The sequence below is a fragment of the Neolamprologus brichardi genome, chromosome 3 (genome assembly GCF_056152115.1).
Source record: "Neolamprologus brichardi isolate AB-2024 chromosome 3, ASM5615211v1, whole genome shotgun sequence".
Classification (NCBI taxonomy): domain Eukaryota; kingdom Metazoa; phylum Chordata; class Actinopteri; order Cichliformes; family Cichlidae; genus Neolamprologus; species Neolamprologus brichardi.
Window position 1 is genome coordinate 51,679,729 of NC_142106.1, and position 25,347 is coordinate 51,705,075.

Consider the following 25,347-nt stretch of genomic DNA (forward strand, 5'->3'; position numbering starts at 1 on the left):
TATAATTGACACTAGACAAAATACTTTACAACTCCTCAACTTTATTAGTGCAAAAAACCATCAATGTATTTTCTCTTAAACAAGCAGCTGTTTTTTTTATGTGCATTAAAGTCATATAAAAATGTAATAGTGCAAATTCCTTGCTGACAGTTTAACCAAAAGGCATTTCCAGTGGAAACTGGCCGACATATCCTCAGCATAACCATGTATAATATCCACAAAACTTAAAAAGAGGTTATACACACACAATACGGTAATATTATGTTGAAGCACAGTACGTATCACTCCGCGAGGCTCCGCCCACGATAGCCGTAATGCTCCGACAATCCATCTAGCGGTGCGGCTTCGTAGCTTAGCAAAGTCGTACTGAAACATTTGACAGATTTTTGAGCGCCGTGTACATAAAATCGTTTCGAGGTCAGTAAACACAACCAGAATTCATACATAAGGCACACGGGATTATAAGGGGCTCTGTCGACTTTTAGAAAAAGCAAAGGATTGATTTTAAGTGTGCCAAACAACACGGTAATAACGACGGCCCGTTAGCATGCGCTACCAAAAATAGTGCTTTGTTGTGTATCTGACGGACGAAAGCCAAACCAGTTCCACACCACTGAAGCTGCAGCATTTTTACAAACAAGTTCTGGTTCATCTGTTTCATTCAACGATCCGCTTTCACTCTTCTTATTCTGCGTCGCCACCATGTGCGTATGTAAACATAGGCACTGCGCATGCGTGTTTTACCCATATTCTATTGTGATATTTCATTTTCCTATCGTTACCAAACATTACACCGGTATTATCGTGAACGGTATGATATAACCCAGCCCTACTGATCCATATGCGTAGGTTTACGGTACACGTCAGCTTTTAGATGTCCCCCATTACTGATGGAAATCTCACAGTCTAAGAAGGCTAACCTGCCACTTTTCATATCCTCCCTGGTGAATTTCATGTGTTGGTCCACCGAGTTAATTTGATCCGTGAATTGAGGTACGTCCTGAGATTTGATTTTCAACCATGTGTTATCCACATACCTGAACCAATGGCTTGGTGGTGTTCCAGAGTAGGATAGCAAAGCCCTCTCTTCCACTTCTTCCATGTACAAATTGGCCACAATGGGTGAAACTGGGGAGCCCATGGCACATCCATGTTTCTGCCTGTAGAACTGACCCTTGTATGTGAAGTAGGTGGAATGAAGACACAGTTCCAAAAGCAAACACACTTGGTCAGTGCTGAGAGTGGTCCTGTTGCTGAGGTTGGTGTCATCCTGTAATCTCTTACGGACTACCTCCAACGCTGGGAAGTGAAGAGAGATGTAACGTCGTACGAGACCATGGTTTCATCTGCCTCCATAATGACATCTCTCTCCTTCTCAACAAAATCCAGGCTGTTCTGGATGTGGTGTTCAGAGCTGCCCACCAGTGGGTTGAGGAAACTTGGGGATGTTATAGGTGACCGAGTTGATCATACAGACAATTGGTCTTAAAGGTGCACCCTGTTTATGTATATTCGTTAAACCATACAGACTTGGTGTAGACTCCCCTGGGTAGAGCCTGTGGCATGAGGTCCGGTCAATAGCTTTGTCTTGTTCTAACTGCTTCAGACAGTCTATCACCTTCTTCCTGTAGCCACTTCCTGGGTCATGTTTCAGGGGCTCGTAAGTATTTTCATCACTGAGTAGTAGGGCTGCCACATTTAGTCGACTATCAAAATCATCGACGAATAATTTGAAGTATGAAGTATAAGTATAAGAATAAGTAGTAGGATTCAAGAGTGTAATAACGGACTGAAACAGAAGATGGCAGCACTACATGTACAAGGATGTCAGCTGCCGTTAAACCCCGAAGAAGAAGATGCTGTATCCCAGAAATCATAGCGCGGCCCTGCTCAGTTTCCAATAATGGCGGCAGCTAGTTCGTTTTAATATTACTCTTATTATTCTTTCTGGGTCACAAAATAGACGTTTAACATATTTTCAGGCGAGAATGTAACTGTGTAAACCTCAAATATCTGCTCAGTTTATCAAGACACCACATATTTTCAAAAGTGCTCTGACGTTTTCGGAGATGTCTGTTACCCACTAGCTCGATAGCTCAGCGGGGTTCAAGGCTCACTAGATTTGCCCGGACTCCGGGCAAATCATTTACAAACCACACCGCCGTCTTTCGCTACTCAGGTTAAACATGATATATAAATCACTTAGATAACTTAAAAATGTTTTTGAATGCCTTTTTTTTTGTATTTTATTTGTTCCTGAGTAAATCTGTTTGGCTGAGATTAAAGTTATAATTTTTACACAGCTGAATAAATGTCAAGCAGATAACTGATTATCAGAAGTGTGAGATGCTCGAGAATTTACTCCGGTGTCCTGTTATATTTTAGATAGCAAGGAGCAGACGGCTGAGTTTATTAAACTTCACCAAAACAATCTGCAAATTTCATTAAAATTTAATAAAATACCATCTTGTCTTTATTTTTAGTTAGCACATACCTTAAACACTTCAAGCTGTAAGCTAAGATATAAGAGCAGATCAATGCTGGTGCAATAAGGTGTACATTTTACGTCCAATGGATGCATGATCTGATTAGTCGACTAATCACATAAATAATCAGTGACTAGCCGACTATCAAAATAATCATTTGTGGCAGCCCTACTGAGTAGTGACAAAATCTTCTCATGATAGTCTTTCTGGTTTAGCAATACTGTGCACCTACCCTTGTCTGCCGGAAGGATGATAATGTTGTTGTCATCACTAAGCGATTTGAATGCCTTCCTCTCCTCCATGGTGATATTGGATGCTGGGGGCTTTGCATTACTGAGACAGGCCGAAACATTCGTCTGTAGTTGCTCTGCTTCCACTTCTGCAATATTGTTGTTTTGAATTGCTGTTTCTGTGGCTGTGATCAGCTCCACTAGTGGGATTTGTCTCGGAGTGACAGCAAAATTAAACCCTTTAGCAAGGATGTTTTTCTCTGTTTGGGTAAGCAGTCTGTCATTCTTCACCCACTTGTCCACATCCTCAGTGTCGCATCCTTCTCTCTTCTGGCCACTGAGGACACTCTTCGTATTTTGCGGTGGTTTCCGACGTATAACAAGTAAGTCAAACTTCCTTTGTTGCCTGGTCTTAGACTTCTTGTCCTGTGCTAGACGAGCCTTCTCAGTAAAGTCAAACACCTTTTTAAGAGTGCTTTCATCTAGAAGCATCGTAAGTCTCTATCGGATCCAGCCCTCTTGAGATTTTAGCATGTCGATGTTGACATTTGTTTCCCTCACTCGTTCATTAAGTAGCTGATGGTGTGCCTTCTGGAGGATTTTTGTTGCCTGGAAGCAGGCAACAAAAGCCAGTGGGCTGGTTTTAGTCATTTTGCAAATGTACTGTTTATGAGATTAAAACCTGCAGTCAGCTGAGACGGAATAAGTCACTTGGATGAGTGACGAAACATTTCTCCCACTGAAAACGCTACGTCCAGATGAACAGATTCAACTTTTGGAGATTTACTTACCTGGATGATTGAGAATGCATCAAGACAGACCAAGGTTATGCTAATGAATGAAAGTCCAAGCTAAAACTATGAGGGAAAAACGTCAATAAAAATCCAAAGATTAGAAAAAGTGAAGCAACAATGAGTCCTAGTACAGTCCCAGCACTGAAGTCCCTGCAGCTCTTTATACTGGATGTGCTGCATCACTGACTGACAGATGAAGAGTCTCTGGAAACACTCGTTTATCTCCTCTGCTCTTCTTTCTTCTCTCTGCAGGTGGAGCTGATGATGGTAAACAGGACGGTGTGTGTGCTGAGAGAGGAGGAGCTGTGTCCTGATGATCCAGAGAGGTTGAAGCAGCAGCAACTTGTGTGTAGAGACGCTCTGACTGGGCCATGTTACTGGGAGGTGGAGAGGAGAGCTTCATCCAGCAGTGACTGACAGAGGAATGAGAAGTGCAGATGACTGTCAGTGCTGCAGAGTGAACTGCTCTGAGAACAGCTCCACTGTCTGGACTCCATGTAGAGTCCAGCATCATCCCTGTGTGTCCCTCTGGATCTGACAGAGGATCATCAGTGTATCTGGACTGCTCTGCTGCTGCTCTGTCCTTCTACAGTCTCTGCACAGTCTCTGTCTGACTCTGGCTTCAGACCCTCCTGGATCAAACTCACCTGGAAAGGCTTTCAAACACCTTTGAATAATAAACATCATGTTTTTATGAGATAAATATCATGTTTTTATATACAGTGGCTTGCAAAAGTATTCGGCCCCCTTGGTCTTTTTGACATTTTTTTCACATTACAGCCACAAACATGAATGAATTTTATTGGAATTCCACGTGAAAGACCAACACAAAGTGGTGTACACGTAAGAACTGGAAAGAAAATCATACATGATTCCAAACATGTTTTACAAATGAATAACTGCAAAGAGGGGTGTGCGAGATCAGGAATTTAAACACAAAGTGTTTGGAGCCAAAATGTTAGCAAGCTGCTCTTTTTGAAATGGCAGAGGTACAGTGGTGTCTAACAGCACACTGTGGAAGGCAAACATGTTATTGTTGGATGAAACTTCATGAATCCTTTGTAGATTTGAGCTTTTGGAGCCTTTCTTTTCTCTTCAGGTGTACAGATGCTGAGGAGGCAGGTGAAACAGGTGGAGCTGTTGTAATGCTGGCAGAGGGTGTGTCTTAGTAACTCTGTGAGGTAGAGCTGGATCCAACATTGTGGATGTGTTGATGTTCGAGCCATTAAGATTCTCTGGCCACACTGTAGGATTTTCCTTTGATTCACTGCGGGGGCGTTTTGGAGTCTGTCAATGAAACTCTTCATATTTGTGTTTGACACCAGTTTATAGAAACAGAGAAATGTGTCATGCTTTTGTTCGTCCTCCACAAATATACACATTTGTTCATTGGTTGGACTTTTTGCAAGGAGACACATTGAAAACCACGATAATAAGATGTTGTTGTTACCTGTGGATCCGACACAGAGAGTGGACTTCAGACAGAAACCGTGGAAGAGATTTTAGAGGCCGTGTGTGGCAACAGAAAGTTTCTGTATGTTTGCTGATCTTACATGTGGAAAACAACACGTGATGTTTGTGAAGTTCTACAATGATCATTGTTCTCACAGCATTTTGAGTGGGAACAGCTCAAAATGAGAGTAGTGGGAGTTATTTACTGATTGAAACAAGCTGAATGTTTCTGTGCACGATGAAGATCAGCAGCAGCAGCTGATCAATGAATTGACATCTATCAGTCATTTCTTGAGATGAAGTCATCAGCAGACATTTGTTCTGTCTGTGTGATAAATGTCAGAACGTCAGGGCTCTGCTTTAGTCACTATTTGACAAGATGATCATTGGCTCATTGTTGAATCCAGTGGCCCAGTCTGACCTCTGACCCTTTGCTGCAGGTCTTCTGTGTTATCTCCACTTTCATGTTTGATCTTCTGCTGTATCGTCCAAAATAAACATCTGAATCATTTCCAACACTTCAGCAGATGTTTAGTTTGGGCAGTACAGTACAAAATAACACATATTGTACTATACTGCCCACTTCCTGATCTTATTGGATCTGTGTGTGAGGTTGGTAAAGGAAACACATGTTTACTGAGTGAATCGCTGCCATTAGGAACTAGTTTTTCATATCACAGCCTAGAAATCACACAGGACCATTTCTGCAAGTGAAAAGTCGTAATTGGAGGAAAATAATTGTATAGTTTGTGCGACCGTTGTTTGTAAATGAAGAATTGTCCCAACTACATGTGCTGCTGACCTTTGACCTTTTCTTTAGTGCACAGAGGAGTCTGTGGAAACATCCAGAACTGAGGCAGTGCTACAGATGTCTTCAAATAAAGTGGTGTATTATCCATGTTTTCTATGGATCACATCCAATATCCTGATCTAACGAGCCCCCTTTTTGTGGATTTTAGAGCCTCTTACTTTTGCTGCGTCTGCGTCTCATTTCAAGCACAAGAGCAAGAAGTGGATGAAGAAATGGAGCGAATGGGGTCAGTGTAGTGCATGTCAGCTGTTCTCACACATGCTTTCACAAAGAACATGTGTATTCATTGGCAGCATTAAGGTGCACTTTAGTATTCATAATAATCTGACTTTATTATTCTGAATCCTCACAGTCATGTTGGAGCTCTGCTTTGCTTTAAGAAAATGTTCTACCAGGATGTTACTTTCCTAAACGTGTTCTCCAAATGTTCCCAAAGACTTTGTTCTAAGTAGTTCTACACGATGAAACATTCACACTAAGTTTAAGAAGGACACACAAACACCATCTGTCCTTTCATCATGTGTACAAACGTGTTCAGACCAGATGTCAAATGTACCGTGAATGGATGCAAATGTGGATTGTTCCAATAAAATGAGACAGTTTTGTAAGTGGATCACAGTTTGAAGTTCATTGAAACCTATAAGAACATGTTGTTCCAAACCAACTTTATCCAACAGGAAGAAGCATCAGGGGAACAGGAAACATTCAACCATGTTTACTGTAAGAACTGCACAAAGGAAGGAAAACACAATCCTACACACGACCACTTGTCGTGGTCGTGTGTATCATCTTTCAATCTGATCAGAATGGGCACAGTGTTGTTATTGCAGCACTCCCTGATGTTTAGCTTTTCAAACATCAGGGATTGCTGCAATAACAACACTGTGCCCATTCTGATCAGATTGAAAGATTTATATAGATCTATCCATGTGCTGGAAAAGGATTTGATATCAACATATATGCAGATTAGTAGGAGCATTTTCTTCATATTGATTTAGAGTTCAGTACTAGGAATATGTAGAATTAACATCTGTGTACATGACGAGTGATGAAAATTCAAAGTCAGGCTCTCAAAGGACGTCAGAATTGGTGTCTCTATCTGTGACTTTCCCAGAGGAACCTACCTGAGGGATTATTAAAGATCTGTCTATCTAGAAAGACTTGCATTGATTCACAGTGTACAATTCTTTCTAATCTATTAACATCTTCCTCCAAATCCTGTTTCTGCTGCATCAGAAGGGCTCAAACCACCTGCTGTTGTCTACTGGACCATAAATTCTACTTTATGATGATCTTCAAAGATAAAAACGTGAGTGTATTTGTGAACTCTGTGAAATGTGTCTGATGTTTAGTTTGAACCAATCATGTGTCAGCTGCAGCCACATCATTGCCACGCCTACAAATCGGTGCGTTCCATTCCTGTTTAGACCTGCTCGCTGTCAATGGGCTTCATTCCATTTCAGACTGCCGGTGGTCGGCTGTGATCTAAACTCAACATGGCTCCTGTGTTAGAAGAGCCTCTGATTTTAAACTATGAACATTTAATAGTTTCTTTCCAACACTACGGAGCTACCAGCCCCAGTATATGTAGCCCACAGTAGATGGAGTTATCAAGCTGGACTGACAAACATCAGGACTCATGTAATCCCTACATGTGGACCTTTCACAGATGGATCCAAGTGCAGATTCAACTCTGCATTACATTTGACTTCAGCTGTTACACGCTGTCATTTTCTAGCTGTGTCACTTCCTGCTTTTTGGATCAGAGAGTTTATCCATGTCCACAAATGTTTGGCTGCATATTTTTCTCATCTATATTTTCCAGTCTTCATACAGCCTATATTTCATGTGAACTCCAATATGCCACCTGCCATCACGTTTTCAGGGTTCATTCAGTGTTGAAATGTAGGACAAAAAGCAGCACGTTCTCTAAATGTTTGCAGTCATTTTTAAATGAAGCTGATACTACATGAGACATTTTCCACATTTATTGTCTTTGAACAGAGAATAATAAAGCTATCAAACATATACAGGCTTGTGCAAATACAAACGTCTGTAGTGCATTTGATGACCTGCAGAGGAGAACAAGTCGGGGTTTTCAGCCCTAACACAACCTCTTTGTTCTCAATACTACAAAACCTTAAAAGGCTGATATGCAAGTTTGCATGAATCACCAACACAGTTGTATTTGTTTCTAGTATAATTATAAATAAGGTGATCAAATATCTGCTCACTGATTAGATCCAGTATCTATTACAGATGAACTGGACATCACAGTGCATGTTGTTAATCCGTCATATCAAACTAAACAGTGTTGTTGGTGTAAATATCCTCCAATAAAGTCAGATGGGCTGAGGGCTTCTGTTGCCAGGTAACGATGATGTCACACTGGATCTTCTGATCTTTAGCATTGTAGCGCTCGGAGTCTGATTTTGGCTCATGTGTTGTCATCAGTGTTGGGTAAGTTACTTTAAATTAGTAACTTAGTTACATTACTAGTTACTTCTATCAAAAGTAACTCAGTTACTTCAAGTTACTCGTTACTTTAAGAGTAACTAGTTACTAGGGAAAGTAACTTTGGTTTTACTCAGAATTCTCTTGTTAATGTGTTGCTTCCGTAACTGGATACCCAGCAAGATTGCCAGTCTTCTAACTTGCTTACTTGCCACAAGTGCACTGTGCCACCTACCAATAGAAAGGAAAAAATAATGTGCACATTTCCACGAGAGAAATCCCACGCCTGGACCGTCGTTTACCGCTGCATGATTCTAGCCTGCTTTTTACATCCAACACAAAAACTGCAGTCGTGGTGCTTTCAGTTGTACTCAGAACTCGGAAATTCTGCCTTCTGAATAGGAAGATGTAGGTAACACCAGACTGCAGATGAGCTGCATACAGAGCTGGACTGGGACAAAAAAATCGTCCTGGGGATTTTGACTAGAGACCGGCCCACCATTACAGGAAAACTCATAAAGTCTTTGAATGAAAATAAACACTGTTGTAACAGTGATGTTCACTGTTCTGATGGTATATATGTATCAAACTATCAATTGTTTGTTGTAAGACTCAGATAAATATTTTTTTAAAGCTAGATATTTTAAATGAGAATAAGAAAGAAAAGTATTTCTTTGTGCCTCCCTCTCCCTGTTAATGCCCTACATTGATCCCTGGCAACACTTTGCTAGACCCGCCCCTGCACAGTTATCAGCTGTCAGCTACATAGAAAAGGATCCTGGTGTTATTTGTCTTTCAGAAACAGTTCATAACTTCCCTTCAACTCATTCATGTCACCTAAAAGATAACCCTGTTTCTCCATCACCTGTTCAGCTCTGATGATTCAGTAAGGACATCTCCTGGTCTCATCTTCATGTTTCCCTCTCACCAGATAACCAAACCGATATCATGACCAGCAGCTTTTACAGCTGTGGCTCCAGCAAACATCAGCGGATACTAGAAAGTAATATTAAATAAATTCAGGAGGGATATTATACCCCTTATGTAAAACTGAGTGATTTATGGCCCCCTAGAAAGATTTATGGCCCCGGGAAGTAATAAAGGAAGTAATAAAAATATGATATTCATAAAAATATGATATTCATAAAAATATGCTAGTTCATAGCTCATTGCTTTTTCCCCCTAAAAAGATCTAATTGATTATTTAAGTTTCTTATATATCAAATAGCATTCTTTTATTTTTTAATCCATGTAAAAAAAAGTTTTTATTTTTTTTATGCTTAAAAAACGCCATCTGGTGGTGGGTCAGCGTGTGTGCGAGGGCGCGTGCCCGAGGCTGTGTGTCTGGGCGCGCGTGGGCGCGCGTGGGCGCGCGTGGGCGCGCGTGGGCGCGCGTGGGCGCGCGTGGGCGCGCGTGGGCGCGCGTGGGCGCGCGTGGGCGCGCGTGTGTCTCCGGACTCGCTTTGTGTGTCTCAGGTCTGTGCTTGTGTGTTTAAAAATGTGTTAAACCATAGTGAAACTGCTTAGTTAAACTTGTGCTTTTGTAACGTTCAGTATGGCCAGAAATACAGGCTGCATGCCTTGGGGCAAAACTTTATTTCAATTTATATGCATTTGTTTAATCCGGACAAGGAGATTTAGAATAAAACTCAGAATCGTGAAAAAAAATAAAAAAAAAATAAAAAAAATAAAATAAAACTCTCGCGATCCCCGAAAAACGCACCGCGGCTCCCAACATAAAAAACTCTTTTCTCCAAAAAAACCCCTGTTAGGTACCCCTCTTTTCCCCAAACCTTATATTCGGAAACAGGGGAAAAATCATGAAAAAATCCTTAGTCTTCCCACGGCTCCCACCCCGATCCTCTGCGGAGTATAGGCAAAACTCCTCCGCGTTTTCTCCAAAACACCTGAAAAAACGTTACTCGTTTTTCTCAAATTCACCCCGATCCTTAGACTAAATAACCAGGGAAAATCTCCTGAAAACCCTGCTAGCTACCCCTTTTATTCCCAAAAAACCTTATATTCGGAAACAGGGGAAAAATCCTGAAAAGTCCTTAGTCTGTTTTCTTCAAAACGATCCCTCTTACCAGCTACCTCTAAAATTCAACGCAGAGTCTAAGTTCTCCCTTTGCTCTTAATCCACCCGCAACCGCTTCTAGAGCACAATATTTCCTGCTTGTTCGCTCCACATCTGCTGCTTAATGATTCTGACTCTTCGTTCGAAATTTCCGCCAGAGACCAACTCCGCCTAACTTAGCCCCGCTGCCAATCACATAACAATGGGGCGGCTCCCTTCGCACCCCGGTTAGCCAATCGGCTGCAGGTCTGATTTACCTTCTCAGCGATAGGTTTATTCTGTTACTGGCATTCAGGATAAATAATCTAACATTTCATCTTAAATTGAACTGTTTTTTTCTCTCAGAAAAAACAAGCAAGCTTTTCTCTCAGAAAAAACAACCAAGTTTTCTCTCTTTTCACAAAGAATCATGGCCGCCAGACCTACCAACCTCACTGTGGTCTCTCAAACTCCTGTAACCAGCTACAGGTCCTCTGCCACGCCAGAACTCACACGAATGCACCTTTGCAGAGTGCAGCCAACAGCAGATGCTAACCGTTTGGAGGAGAGATTCATGCTCAACAATGGCGGGTTTTGGGGCTATGCCTTCAGCCTTCCAGAGGGTGAAATATTTTTCTATCAACTCAAAGCGGGTGAAAGTTTTGGTCCACTCACACCGCGGATCGCTTTTACTTGCTCTTACTGGGCTGTTCTCACTCTCATCACAACCCCCGAAATACAGAGAAGCCTGCGGGAAACGAGCTCGCAGCAACCGCGAACCCGAGACCAGCAAACACGGATGCATCGGGTTTTCAAAGAGGCCTACTCATTCCCGCCATTCACCCAGGAGCCCAACAGGCACCGGACTGCAAACATGGTGACCAAAACCGAGACATACACCCAGTGGGGGACTCCATTTTCTAGATGGATATGTAGAGCTAGTCGCCAAACATGCGATCGAGCTTACAAAGATGATTTTGTGCTGGACCTCACAAACACCCACTCCGGTGTTTTCAGCACATTGCTTCGAATTCCGACTCAAGACTGGCTGAAGATGGTGGCTGAGAAGAATGCGAGAATATTAGAGCTGTTTAAGCTGAGTAAAACTACAACTCAGGTGGTCCTTGTTGGAAATAACCCGCCACGCTCTACATAGCCCCCGCCCCTCATCCGGTCCCCCCTTACCCCGCCTCCTCCTCACCCTGTCCTTTTAAAAACCGCAACCGCTCTCTCGTCCACATCGTCTTAAAACAACCATGCCTCACCACAGCTTTGGAACCCTCAGCGCTCTATCTCCATCATCCCTCCGACCATCAGCTGCTGGAGAGCCCGCATCAGGCCTCAGCGTCTCCGGCCGCTATGCTTCCACCTCCGCCCTCATCACCTCAAGGATGGAACTCGCCCAGCCACCCGCAACTAGCCGCTCTCGGTTGGCAATCACCCGAGCAGACTGATGGGTTTAGATTTTATTATTGTCATTTGTACACAGCAAATCCAGCATGTCCAAATTAACACTGTCAGATTTGATTTCAACACTTTTAAAGTGTCTATATGGGTCCACACCAGAGAGTGTTAATTTAACTCTTTTTGGAGAGTTGGTATGTTAACTCTGATTTAGTGTTAAACACCAAATCTCTCTGGAGTTGATAATTTAACACTTGGTGTTAAGAGTTTATATATTAACTCTCAAAGAGTATTTTAGTTTAACTACATAAGAGTTATCTTCTAATTAATTCTAAAAAGCGGGAATTTTACTGTTCTGAACTTCTAGAAATTTCTTTTGGAAATAAACATTTACTAAAAAGACGCAATGGTTTTTGAAAAACATTTATTCTGAACTGTGCACCACAATTTCAAAACATTTTCTGAAAGATGTAACAGTGTACATGTTCTCACTTTCATTAGAATTTCGTTTATCAAAAGGTCTGACATAGGTGAGCTGGTAAATGCAAATAACAGCATTCTCATCACTTATTTCAATAAATACAAAATACAATATGCATGTCCTTCATTCATCACTTTGTGGAACTTCAACGCACTTCTGCTCTCCCCCATATTCCATCTTCACAAGCATATCCTATGTGGAGATTGAAAACAAAATTAGTTGACACTAATTAATGGCACAAATCAATTGCAGCACAGTAAAAGAAAAAAAAAAAGGAATCCTTTTTGAGCCATTACTTGTGTAAAGTATTTTCCCAAAAGACAAGGACACAGGCAACAGGTAATACTGAACTAAATGTAAAACCTCAACCTTTTTCATTTTTACCTAAACCGTGTGCACAAAACTCTGGAGGAATCTAAATGCTAACGTAGAACTCAATCGGGACTCGGGACATCTGCTACTGCTGTTTGCTCGTTTTTTATGGAAGATCGTTTTCAGGCTTCAAGTAGCACCATTATACCAACATTTCACATTCTAGACATTGTTTTAAGTGTATTTGACAAAGAAATTTGACTGAAAATTCACATGCAAGCTTTTTTTCAAGGCTGTGGTATTTGCCCGCAAACAATACCTTTCAGCTAGCTAAAACAGAATATTATGCTATCACCGAGCAACATGGCTAATGCCTTTCACACAGCTTTGTCTCAACTCCAAAGAGCCACAGAAGTAAAAGCTAATAACAATAATTGAAACAATCTTTGAAAACATGACTTACCAAGCATGGCAAACAACTCAAATATGTAGAGCAAAATGTTCTGAAACGGCTTCACTTCAGCTTCGATTGGAGCCGTGCTGGGGGCGGAGTCTGTGAATTTACTCTATTGGTGTCATAGCCCCTGTAGGAGTTCAGAGTTAAGAGGTCAAGAGTTAATGTTTCCATTGTAACACCTCCAGATTTGAAATAGAAACACTCATTTTTAACACTCGATTTTAACTACTATCATTTTACACCTCAGAGTTACATTAAAAGAATGTGACTCTACTTAGAGTAAAATTAACTCTAAGACTACTAACACCAAAACATTTAACACTTTTGAATTTGCTGTGTATTAGGAAATATTTAACCATATATGCTTAGAGATGTATAATCAATTGTGTAGTGATAGGATGTGTGATCTTTAGCAGGCTGCAAAGGCTTGGTGTACATTCCAGAGTGTTCTGGAATCCACACCTACATCCTGGGAGCATGGGAAGAGGTCGTACCTTGTTTTATTGTTTTATGGTAGGATAAACGTAGCTATATCTGTTTTAGTCTAAGTGCCTTTTCTTTACATGAACTGCTGGACTTTCCAGACCAGTAGGTTTAGGGAAGTCATTTATGGGGTCATACTCTGACCCCACACACACACACACACACACACACACACACACACACACACACAGTAATCTTTGTTCACATGTATACCTATGTAAGATGTTATATGTTAATGACCCTATGCATATTCATGTAACCACAATAAAAGGAGTGCTATGGGGAACCTGGCTGAGAGTCTGACGGAGGTCAAGTGGTGGAACGACACTTGACTCCAGGCAGGTCTCCCTCATGCATGAGTAACACAAAGAACTTTGGTGCCTTGTGTCTTGCTTTTTGCTGTCTAGCAAGTTGTCCTTAACGTTCCAGCGAATAGGTTTATGCTACAAACCTATCATTAATTGGTCCTTCGAGAGCCGGATCCCTGGAGTCGACATTCACCGAGGGGAAAAGAGACACGCCGACAGACTGACGTCAGCCAGGACTTATAGAGGTCCTGCAGCAAAGTCCCGAGGCATGAGAATTCGTCATCGGGCCGGTGGATTAGCCGTCTGTTTTTTTCTCCTCGATGGATGACGATTGACGGGATTCGGGACTGATGCTACACGCAATAAGCAACTCCAAGTAAGTTTATAAAAAAGTCTACTTCTATAATCTTACGTCTTTGCCGCTCAGTGGGGCGTTGTCCGTGGCCGCTCAGTGGGGCTAAAATTCGCCGTCTTAGTGGGGCGATGTACAAAGCCGCTCAGTGGGGTTTTTTTGTACAGAAGCATTAAGTCGCAGAGTTGCGCAGTTCGAACTTTATTTTGGTTCACCGTCTTAGTGGGGTGAAATACAGACTGCTTTGTGGGGTACTGTAGTGAGTTCTCCACCGCTCAGTGGGGTGTTGAGAAGTTTCGCGGGGTCCAGACTGTGCTGGACAATAGGCCTATTTTGTTGTTGTTGTTGTTGTGTTTGTGTGTTTGTGTGAGTGGGTGCGGAGCAGAACACGTGGTCTGTGACGCCAGCTGTTGTTGTTATTATGGGTTCCCAAGCAACCAAGAGTGTGTCAGAGGGTGACGAGAAGTTTATGATGAAATTCGCTCCCGGTAGCGCAAAGTATTTAGGACATTGGCGTAAAAAATATGATTTTGAAGGTAAATTGGTTGTAGGACAATGTCAAATGTTAGTAGACTAGTTGACAGTAAAGGCAGCTTGTGCAAAAGGGAAATTGAAACAGGAGAGAGAGTTGCAACTGATGTCCGCTAAACTGTGGTTAGAGCAGGCGCAGAAAAGACAGGAGGCAGCGAACGCGAAGAGAGCAGCTTTGCAGGCATTAGCTGTGAAACCTGAAGATGAGACGGTGCGGTCTACTTCAGTGGTGCTGACGTTAAGGGACCAACAGCGTAGAGCAGCATTAGAGAGGGAGAGAGAGGCCAGAGAGGAGGAAGAAAAGCAGGAGCAGGAGAAGAGAGAGAGAAAGGAGGAGGATAGAGTACGGCAGGAGTTTGGGGATGCCGCAGCAAAATATTTAAGCCCTTATGGAACTAGATCCAAAACTAAAAGGGATGAGGCGAGTGCAGTTGGTATACCTGTCTACCCTATCCATGATACCTTTCCCATGGTGGAGGTCGCAAATCCCCATTTTGGTGTTGAAAGTGACCAAAGCCGTGTTATTTGTGTTTACAGGCCATGGACTGAATCTGAATGTGCAGAGGCATGTAAAGGTTTAGGAAACCCATTGACTAATGTTGATGAATTTATCGCCCGACACAAGCAACTCTGCTCCTCGTACCGCTTAAACGGTCAGGAAACAGAAGCCACTTTTAGGAAGTGTCTTACATATAACTGGGCTCGGGTGCGAGGCACCTACACAGGGAGGGATGGTAATACCGTCCTACCCTATGGACATGCAAATTTAAGAGGCCAAGTTGATGGGGTTTATGAGCGTCTTAGAAATACCTTTAAAGCTTCTGTAGATTACAACAAAATTGCCCAATGCATGCAGAAAGAAGGAGAGGATGTTCATGAGTTCAGGGCAAGATTAGAGGAAGTTTTCAAAGAACATAGTGGCCCTGAAGAGAGTGCGGAGAAGGCCAGCCCATATCAGCAGCAGTTAAAACATGGTCTGATGAATGGCTTCCATCCACGCATTGCTGCTCTCATCAGAAAACAAAATGTTAATCAGAACACTGACGGGTCCGTTGAATGCATGAACTGGGCCCGCCATGCACAGGAAGTTATTAAAAATAAAAAAAAGAAGCCACAAAGCTCTGAGGGCGCTGCCTTTTTAGTAGATGAAATTTTGTTTCAGGGACAGGCTGGAAGAGGGCAAAACAGAGGCAGGAGTAGGAGAGGTAGAGGCCCATGGCGACCCCAGGATAACCGTGGTAAAAGAGATGATAAGTGCTATGCATGTGGGGAAATGGGCCATCTCGCATGCCTGAAGAGTATAAACGCCCTGATCCAAGAAACCCTTATTATAATAAATGACTAGCACCTGTTGACACTGCTAACACACATACATGTACAAATGATCCCTTAGCTTGCCAGAATCTACAACAGCCCGTGTTTCAGACTCTAGATTTAACTGAAGTATTGTTAAATCTGTCAGGGAAAGAAGTAAAACCAGTTCGCACGTTAACTGTGCAAGGCAAAACTGTTCAATTTCTGTGTGATTCAGGTGCAGATAAAACTGTTTTAAAGGATCATGTGTCAGGAGTTGATCCTTCAAATGGCACAATTTATGTGAAGTCTGCAAATGGTCAGATAAATCAGCATAGAATCTCTAAACCAGTGTGGATTAGAGATCCTACCACAGGAGAGGCAGCTCAGGGTTCAGTTGTAATGTGCCCAACTTGTCCGGTGAACCTCTTGGGAAGAGATATGATGATGAAACTTGGAATTTCAATAATTCCAACATCCATTGGGATGATAGCTGCAGGAAAAGGTGAAACTGCTGAGACAATGGTTCATCAGGACAGTGGGAATTTGCATTATTACTGGACACTTGACCTGTCGGCCTCCAGACCTGATCAAATAAACGGTAAACTGTTAGCTGCAGCTGAGGAAATGTTGACAACTAACCATGACATACAGCCACCAGAAGACTTGCATGTCACACTGAGATTTAAGACCATGCCTGGGCCTGATGAGGCCTACACAGATAAAGTGCTGAAATTGGGGCCACAGAGAATCACCATAAAGGCAATATATACTGATGGTGAAACTATGGCTGGATGTAGTGTGATCCTTTCTGAAGCTGCACAACAACTTTTTACAGGGCAGACACCACATATTTCACTGACAAAGAGTGGCACAACTGAGTGGACAGACTTAACATCTTTGGTGAGACAGGGGGAGAGTGTTGGAATGTGGCAGCAAGCTGGAGGGGGTTGGGAGACAGACGTGCAGCACAGCATCTTTCGTAAAAAGCTGGGATGGGTGACACATACTACACCACAGACACATTTAAAGGGGAGTGAGAATGACACAGCAGAATGATATGTTGTAGATGTCAAAGATCACCCGGAGCTTAAACAGGTCCCAGAGAAGCTCTGGTCTACTGGGAAGACTGATGTGGGGTTAATAACAACAGCGAGTCCAGTAGTAATAAAGCCCAAAACGTCTTTTAGGCCAAGAGTGAAACAATATCCCTTGAAGCCTGATGCAGTGGAAGGCATTAAACCAGTAATAGAGGATATGATTAAAGCAGGGATACTAGTTGAAGCTCCACAAGCAGTATGTAACACACCCATCTTCCCAGTTAGAAAGGCTGATTCACAGTCGTGGCGCATGATTCAAGATTTAAGAGCTGTAAATCAGGCAGTGGAGAGTATAGCTCCATGCGTCCCCGACCCCCACACCTTGTTAAATCAGCTTAAGCCAGACAAGACACACTTCACTGTGGTAGATTTAAGTAATGCTTTCTTCTCCATACCAGTACATGGGAATTCACAAGGCTGTTTTGGTTTCACGTATCAAGGCAAAAAATACACATACACCAGATTGCCGCAAGGTTTTTGTGACAGTCCTACAATTTTCACACAGAATATTACAAATTGTCTGTCTGATTTTGTGATTCCATCACATTCACAGATGTTGGTATATGTCGATGACATTTTAATTGCATCCAATTCAGAGAAGAACTGTAAAGACATATCATTGGCATTGCTGACTCACTTAGCTGAGACAGGTAACAAGGCCTCACTTTCAAAGCTACAGTGGGTGAAGACAGAAGTGAAATTTTTAGGACATCTGCTTAGTGCAGCAGGGAAAAGCATACATCCAGAGAGGAAAACAGCTATCTTGGCAGCACCTAGGCCAGTGACAAAGAAACACATGATGCAATTCCTAGGGTTGCTAAATTTCTGTCGATCGTGGATGCCCCATTACTCTGAAATTGCGCAGCCATTATTAGATATGATGTACAGTAAACCTTTGGCTATGTCAGAAAGTTTAAGTTGGACCCCTGAGGGGGAGCAAGCTCTGTGCATGCTGAAACAGATGCTGACAGGAGCATCGGTTCTAGGACTTCCAGATTATAACAAGCCTTTGTTCAAACTGTTGACTGTAAAGGGCATTTTATGACATCCATGTTAGCACAAGAATGTGGAGGTGGAATGAAGCCAGTAGCTTATTATTCTAAGAGGCTGGATCCAGTGGCTTGTGCCTTACCTCACTGTGTACGATCTGTGTGTGCAGCCGCTGAAGCCGTAAAGTGTTCTGGTGAAATTGTTTTGTTTCACCCTTTGACCTTGCTAGTTCCACATGAGGTGGATGTTTTATTGCTGCAGACTAAAATGACATTCTTGTCACCTGCAAGACACTTGTCTTTAATGTCACTGTTGCTCTCCCAGCCACACATAACTATTAAGCGGTGTACAACTTTGAATCCCTCTACACTGTTGCCCACAGAAGAGGAGGGTACACCACATGTGTGTAGTGAGCATGTAGAAACACAGTGTAAACGTAGAAGTGATTTAACGGACATACCACTCACTGAGGGCAAGGTTTGGTTTGTTGATGGTTCCAGTTTTAAAACAGCGGAGGGAAAGCCTAAAACGGGCTTTACTGTTGTGGATGATGTGCAGGTCATCCGTGCTGGGCAGTTATCACATTCCATGTCTGCCCAAGCAGCTGAGATAGTGGCTCTGACGGAAGCCTGCAAAGCAGCTGAGGGGCAGGTAGTGACTATATATACAGACAGTCAGTATGCATATGCTACACTTCATTTCTTTGCCGCTCAGTGGTCAAGACGAGGCATGACAACATCAACAGGGAAACCTGTGGAGCATGCGACACTTTGCAAGATGGCGGCGCGCACAGACGCAGCGGCTCACTGCTCCTCACGTTCGGTGTTTTGTTTTTTACTTTTTCTACGTGTATCTGTGTGGATGTGTGTGTTTTTTATTATTATACATCGAGTAGAGTCCACTTACAGTCGTCAGGACCTTCTGAGTTTGGGATTACACTGTGCAAGGAGCATTACATCGGACTACCACCACTTTCACGGCATTCCGGAGGACATAATAAGAGCTCCAGAGTCTCCGTGGTTGGTTCTTCCCAGCGGCAAGACAAAGAGGAAACGTAAACAAAGGAGGCAAAAGCGTGGCTGCAGGGCGGGCCCACTAGCTCGGCTAAAGAAACAGCCATTTAAGCCACCGCTTCCGAGTATTTTCCTCTCCAACGTCAGGTCCATAACCAACAAAATCGACGAACTGAGATTACAGATTGCAGTCAACAAGTGTGTACGGGACAGCAGCATAATATTACTCACAGAGACTTGGCTGCAGCCATCAATTCCGGACTCGGCTATTGAGCTAGCAGGCCGCACGGTCCACCGTCACGACAGGAACGGCCACTCCGGTAAGATCAAAGGAGGGGGTTTATGCATCTACACCAATGACAGCTGGTGCAAAAATACAAAGACTGTAGACAGCCATTGTTCCCCGGATTTGGAATATTTGACTGTGAAGTGCAGACCCGTCTACATACCTCGCGAGTTTACTGTTGTCATGGTAACGGCCGTGTACATACCACCCGATGCTAATGCTAACTCGGCCATGGAGGAGCTGCACAAGACAATAAGCAACCAGCTTCCCCAGATTTGAACAGCATATTACATGTGCAACGAGGGGGAAAAACACACTGGATAAAGCCTACAGCAACATCCAAAAAGGCTACAGAGCAACCCCTCTACCACATCTAGGTTTGTCAGACCACATGTCCATGCTGCTGATCCCTGCATACACTCCCATTAGGAGAAGAGCCCCCCCAGTCACAAAAACTGTGAAAACCTGGCCAGAAGGTGCATCACATCAGCTGCAGGACTGTTTTGAAAACACGGACTGGAGCGTGTTCGAACATCAGGACCTTGAAGAGCACACAACATCAGTGCTCTCATATATTAATTTCTGTGTCAACAGTGTCACTGTGGACTAACGTCTCCGGGTGTATTCCAACCAGAAACCCTGGATGACTAAAGAGGTCCAGGTCCTGCTGCGGTGACGCCGCTTTTAGATCCGGTGATGGTATGCAGTACAGTGCAGCCAGATCTGAGTTGAAAAGAGGCATCAGAGAGGCCAAGGCAGCCTACAAGAGAAAGATCGAAGACCACTTCAGCACCAACAACTCACGACAGGTATGGCAGGGAGTTCAGCACTTAACCAACTACAAACCTTGCAATACCACGTTGACTGAGGGTAACGCGGAGCTTGCGGAGGAGCTGAACCACTTCTTCGCACGCTTTGAGGTGAAGGGACCAGAGGCAGCAGCAGCAAAAACATCGGACAGCAGCAGCAGCCCAAGCCTCATAGTGCAGGAATATGAGGTGAGGCGCACACTGAGGGCAGTGAACCCCAGGAAGGCCGCCGGACCAGATGGGGTAACCGCAAGGGTCCTAAAAGAGTGTGCAGACCAGCTGGCTGGGGTCTTCACTAAGATCTTCAACTCTTCACTGTCCCAGTCCTGCATCCCGCCGTGCCTAAAGTCAGCCACAATTGTCCCACTGCCAAAGCGTACTAACATTAGCAGCCTCAACGACTACCGACCAGTTGCTCTAACACCTGTTATAATGAAGTGCTTTGAGAAACTGGTCCGACGTCACATCATGTCCTGGCTGCCACCCACACTCGACCCGCTCCAGTTTGCATACAGAGCTAACAGATCAACTGAAGATGCCATTGCTACAACGCTCCACACCACCATCTCTCACCTGGAAGTGCAGGGCCGTTACGCCAGGCTGCTCTTTGTTGACTTTAGCTCTGCTTTCAACACGATACTCCCGGACAAACTAATAGTTAAACTGATGGAAATCGGACTTCCTTCTACCACCTGCCGCTGGATCAGAGACTTCCTCTCAGACCGTGTACAGAGAGTTAGAGTGGGGCCTCATCTTTCCTCAGCCCTCAGCCTCAACACCGGCTCTCCACAAGGCTGTGTACTGAGTCCCCTACTGTACACTCTGTACACACATGACTGTGTTAGTTCCCACCCAGGCAACACAGTCATCAAGTTTGCAGATGATACCACCGTGGTGGGGCTCATCTCTGGGGGAGATGAGACGGCGTACAGAGCTGAAGTTCAGAGGCTGTCAGATTGGTGTGTAGATAACAACCTGGACCTTAATACCACCAAGACAAAAGAACTGGTAGTTGACTTCAGAAGGAGGAAGTCTGAGCTGCAGCCTGTCAGCATCAACGGGGAGTGCGTGGAAAGGGTCTCCAGTTTCAAGTTTCTGGGAGTGCACATAGACACAGACCTCCAATGGAGCTCTAACACCTCTGTGGTCTTAAAGAAGGCCCAACAGCGTCTCCACTTTCTGAGAATCCTCAGAAAAATGGACCTGAAGAAGGAGCTGCTGACCGTCTTCTACCGCTGCTCCATTGAAAGTGTGCTGACGTATTGCATCGGTGTGTGGTTCTCCAGCTGCACCACAGCACACAGAAAGGCACTCCAGAGGGTCATCAATATGGCCCAAAAAATCATTGGACATCCTCTTCCCTCCCTGAAGGACCTCTACAGCACTCGCTGTCTCAAGAGGGCACGCAGCATCCTACGGGACGGTACACACCCAGGGCACCGGGTGTTTAAGCTGCTGCCGTCCGGCAGGAGGTTCAGGCTGCTGAGGTCCCGGACAAATAGACTCAAGGACAGCTTTTACAACAGGGCAATAGCCCTGATCAATGCAAATAGCTGACCTGATTGGCTACCTCCCTGGACTTTTTTAGGGGGGAGGTAACAATGTTTAAAACAATAATAATATTTATATTTATAACAAGGTGGAATAATAATTAATGTGCAATAATAACAGTGTGCAATACAAATACACTTCTTCTTCTTTTTTTATTACTAAGTTATTATACTGTGTTGTGTTGTTTGTGTTGCGTTGTGATGTGCCATATCGTGTCGTGTTGTGTTATATGTAGTGCCAACGTAGGACAGTTTTCCAATTTCATTGTACTATTGTACTATGTATGACTGTGCAATGACAATAAAGAGTTATCTTATCTTATCTTATCTTATCTTTTGCAGGCCCTGTTGAAAGCAGTCTTACTGCCTAGTAAAGTTGCGGTTTGTAAATGTGCAGCACACACACGTGGCACTGACCCCATTGTACTAGGCAACGCCTTTGCAAATAAAATTGCAAAGGAAGCGGCATTTGGAACACATGGGGTTCATATTCTGGCGTCTCAGGAGCAAACTATGCCCATCACACATGATGTGTTAGCAGGCATGCAGTCACACTCACCTCCAGCTGAGAAGCAGCTGTGGCTCACTAAAGGAGCAAGCCTGCGAGGTGATGTCTACTATCTTTGTGATAAACCTATATTGCCTAAAAACTTATATAGGACTGCTGCAATTTTGAGCCATGGGCTTTGCCATGTCTCAACAGCCGGGATGTTAGCAGCTGTCGAACGGCAGTTTTTCACACTGGGATTCAATGCTTATTCAAAACATTTTTGTAAAGCATATTTGATATGTTGTAAACATAATGCTCAGGGGAACCTCAGACCTAAAAGAGGAAGGTTTCCCAGACCCAGCTACCCATTTGAAGTAATCCATATGGATTTCATTGAGTTGTCTAACTGTAACACCTACAGGTACTGCCTGGTAATTGTGTGCCCGTTCTCAAAGTGGGTAGAAGTTGTCCCCACTAAGAAAGCAGATGCTATTTCAGTGGCTAAAGCGATATGCAAAAATGTGATCCCAGAGCATGGGATCCCCCAAACTATTTACAGTGACAATGGTCCTCATTTTGTGAATGAGGTAATTGAGAAAATGTCACAACATCTGGGGATAATGCTGAAAAACCACTGCTCATACCACCCACAAAGTGCAGGGCTGGTTGAAAGGACTAATGGCACAGTAAAGTTGAGACTCAGGAAAACAATGGAGGAAACAGGCAGAACATGGGTAGACTGCATTGAGCTAGTGAAAATGTATATGAGAATCACGCCAACTGATAATGGCCTAACGCCTTTTGAAATAATATATGGCAGGCCATTTAGAGTTCCAGTGTTCTGTAATGATAATGATAAAGCAGAAGAAGAAAACACACTAGCAGACTGGATGATTAAAATGCTGAAAATCAAAGAAGTCATGAGTGCAAATGATCTGCCAGATGATTCTGTTTCTGTACAGGAAGAACGTCTGAAGCCAGGGGACTGGGTGCTGATAAAGGTCATAAAGAGGAAGTGCTAGTCGAAGCCACGGTGGGACGGACCATACCAGGCTCTGCTGACAACACCAACAGCTGTGAAGATCGCAGAACGACCCACCTGGATACACCAAAGCCACTGCAAAAAGGTGACACACATCCAGGCCAGCTCGGAGTAAGTGGCAGGAAGACCGGGTACAAAGGGGGGGGAAAGCCTCCAGGGCCCTTCGTCTCAATCCGGTGAAGAAACCAACTGAGCCACAGGTACTCATCAGAATGGCTGGTAAAGTGTTGTCTACCCTGCTGAGTGTAATGGCTTTGATGTCATCATGGTCAGCTGTGGAGACCCTGTATGTCCAAGGAAACCACACCCAATACCCTCATGGCTATTCTACAAACTTTTGGTGGCAGTTTATGAATACAACTGCTCACTTGAATAATAGGACGGACTGCTATGTGTGTGCTCATATGCCGTTATCAGCATATACATCTGGACTGTGGCCGTACAGCATACCAGAGGACAGGAGTTGGTGTCTGTTGGGCTTAGCAACTCATCCCGACAAAGAGTCCTCTGGTCTAAGGCCAACTATAGTACACCTCTGAACATCACCTGGAGTAAGTCGCCACTTCTAAACGTGAATTGTTCTGGGCAAACTGACTTATTGGCCTGGCCTCAAGTGTCAGACCCACTGCCAGACATAATATTGCTGAACAAGCTGAACACAGCTCAATTGCCGTTGTGTGTGATGAACAATGGATCACTGTCAGTGGGGGAGCTGCTGCTTCGCTTATGTGGATACATATACACCTACTGCCCCCCAGAGAATGAGAGCAGGTGTATGAAATGCTTGACCAGTGCGAAGTGTGCTGAGAACTTGACATTAAGGAGGACTGAATGCAAGTTCAACCTGGCTTACAGAATACCAGTAAAAGCAAAAAGTCAGAAGTGGACAGGATGTGCAAGGACGGTGCCGAGCAGTAAAGGAACAAGAGTTTTGGCTGATTGGTATTTCCTGTGTGGACATAAAGCCTATCTATCACTCCCTGAGGGATGGGGAGGATTGTGTGCCTTAGTGAAGTTATCGGATCATGTCTTCTTCATGGACAGAGTTGAACATCACCCTAGCAACCGACTGAAGCGTGAGGTGGATATAGCCTCACCAAACTCTTTTGGAGTGACAGTAGACACTGGAGTGCCGCGAGAATTCCGCATTTGGAGTGGAGGAGCTAAATTCTTCCAAAGTCTGATCTCAAACATCGGAGTTGCAGAGGTGCGGGATCATGTGGAGATCAACCGGTATGCCTTACTGCGACACATTAATCTCACTAAGACTCTGGGAACTTAGCGGAGGAGCAAAAGGCCATCAGAACGATGGTACTGCAGAACAGGCTGACCCTGGACTTGATAACAGCATCACAAGGAGGAGTGTGTAAGCTGATTGGAGAGACGTGTTGTACGTTTATCCCAGATGGATATACGACTGGAGGAGACATCTATGAGGCACTGCAGAACTTAACTGCTCTGCAGAAATATGTGGCGGACCACACATCAGGAGGAGACGCGTCATGAGGTTGGATAGCCTGGTTGACATCTGGACCATGGTGGAATATGTTCTTAAAGTTTTTGACTCCCATTCTTACATTATTGGCGTTGCTTTGCTTGTTTACAGGTTGCATTTTGCCATGTGTAAGATCGATGGTGAATAAAATGATTGCTAACACCTTTACCAATTACATACTGTTACAGCAGAGTGACATGGATGTTAAGGCTAATATGTTTGTATGAAATGAAGCCTGCACTGAAAATGTTGACAAGTGGTGTAGAGCTGAAGATATATATACGCCATATAGCCTTAAAAAATGACAATACAGGGTGGTGATGATGGGTTTAGATTTTATTATTGTCATTTGTATTAGGAAATATTTAACCATATATGCTTAGAGATGTATAATCAATTGTGTAGTGATAGGATGTGTGATCTTTAGCAGGCTGCAAAGGCTTGGTGTACATTCCAGAGTGTTCTGGAATCCACACCTACATCCTGGGAGCATGGGAAGAGGTCGTACCTTGTTTTATTGTTTTATGGTAGGATCAACGTAGCTATATCTGTTTTAGTCTAAGTGCCTTTTGTTTACATGAACTGCTGGACTTTCCAGACCAGTAGGTTTAGGGAAGTCATTTATGGGGTCATACTCTGACACCTGCCCCCCCCCCCCCCCCACACAC

General features: G+C 43.7%; 2 protein-coding genes and 2 pseudogenes across 3 annotated transcripts in view; 3 read left to right on the forward strand and 1 right to left on the reverse strand.

Moving 5' to 3' along the window:
* The window catches only part of LOC102799507 (NACHT, LRR and PYD domains-containing protein 12-like), a 49,635-nt gene extending 45,010 nt beyond the window's left edge, over positions 1 to 4,625 (forward strand). The window contains exon 10 of the mRNA XM_087838940.1: positions 3,763 to 4,625. Within this exon, the coding sequence (XP_087695066.1) occupies positions 3,763 to 3,772 (10 nt within the window). The 3' untranslated portion in view covers positions 3,773 to 4,625. The remainder of the gene's footprint in view (positions 1 to 3,762) is intronic.
* LOC148105762 (protein NLRC3-like) overlaps positions 1 to 25,347 on the reverse strand; it is a 230,505-nt gene that overhangs the window by 59,816 nt on the left and 145,342 nt on the right. The gene's annotated exons all lie outside the window — the stretch shown is intronic.
* Positions 14,502 to 19,572, forward strand: LOC148105763 (uncharacterized; annotated as a pseudogene).
* On the forward strand, positions 23,392 to 25,091 carry LOC148105764 (uncharacterized; annotated as a pseudogene).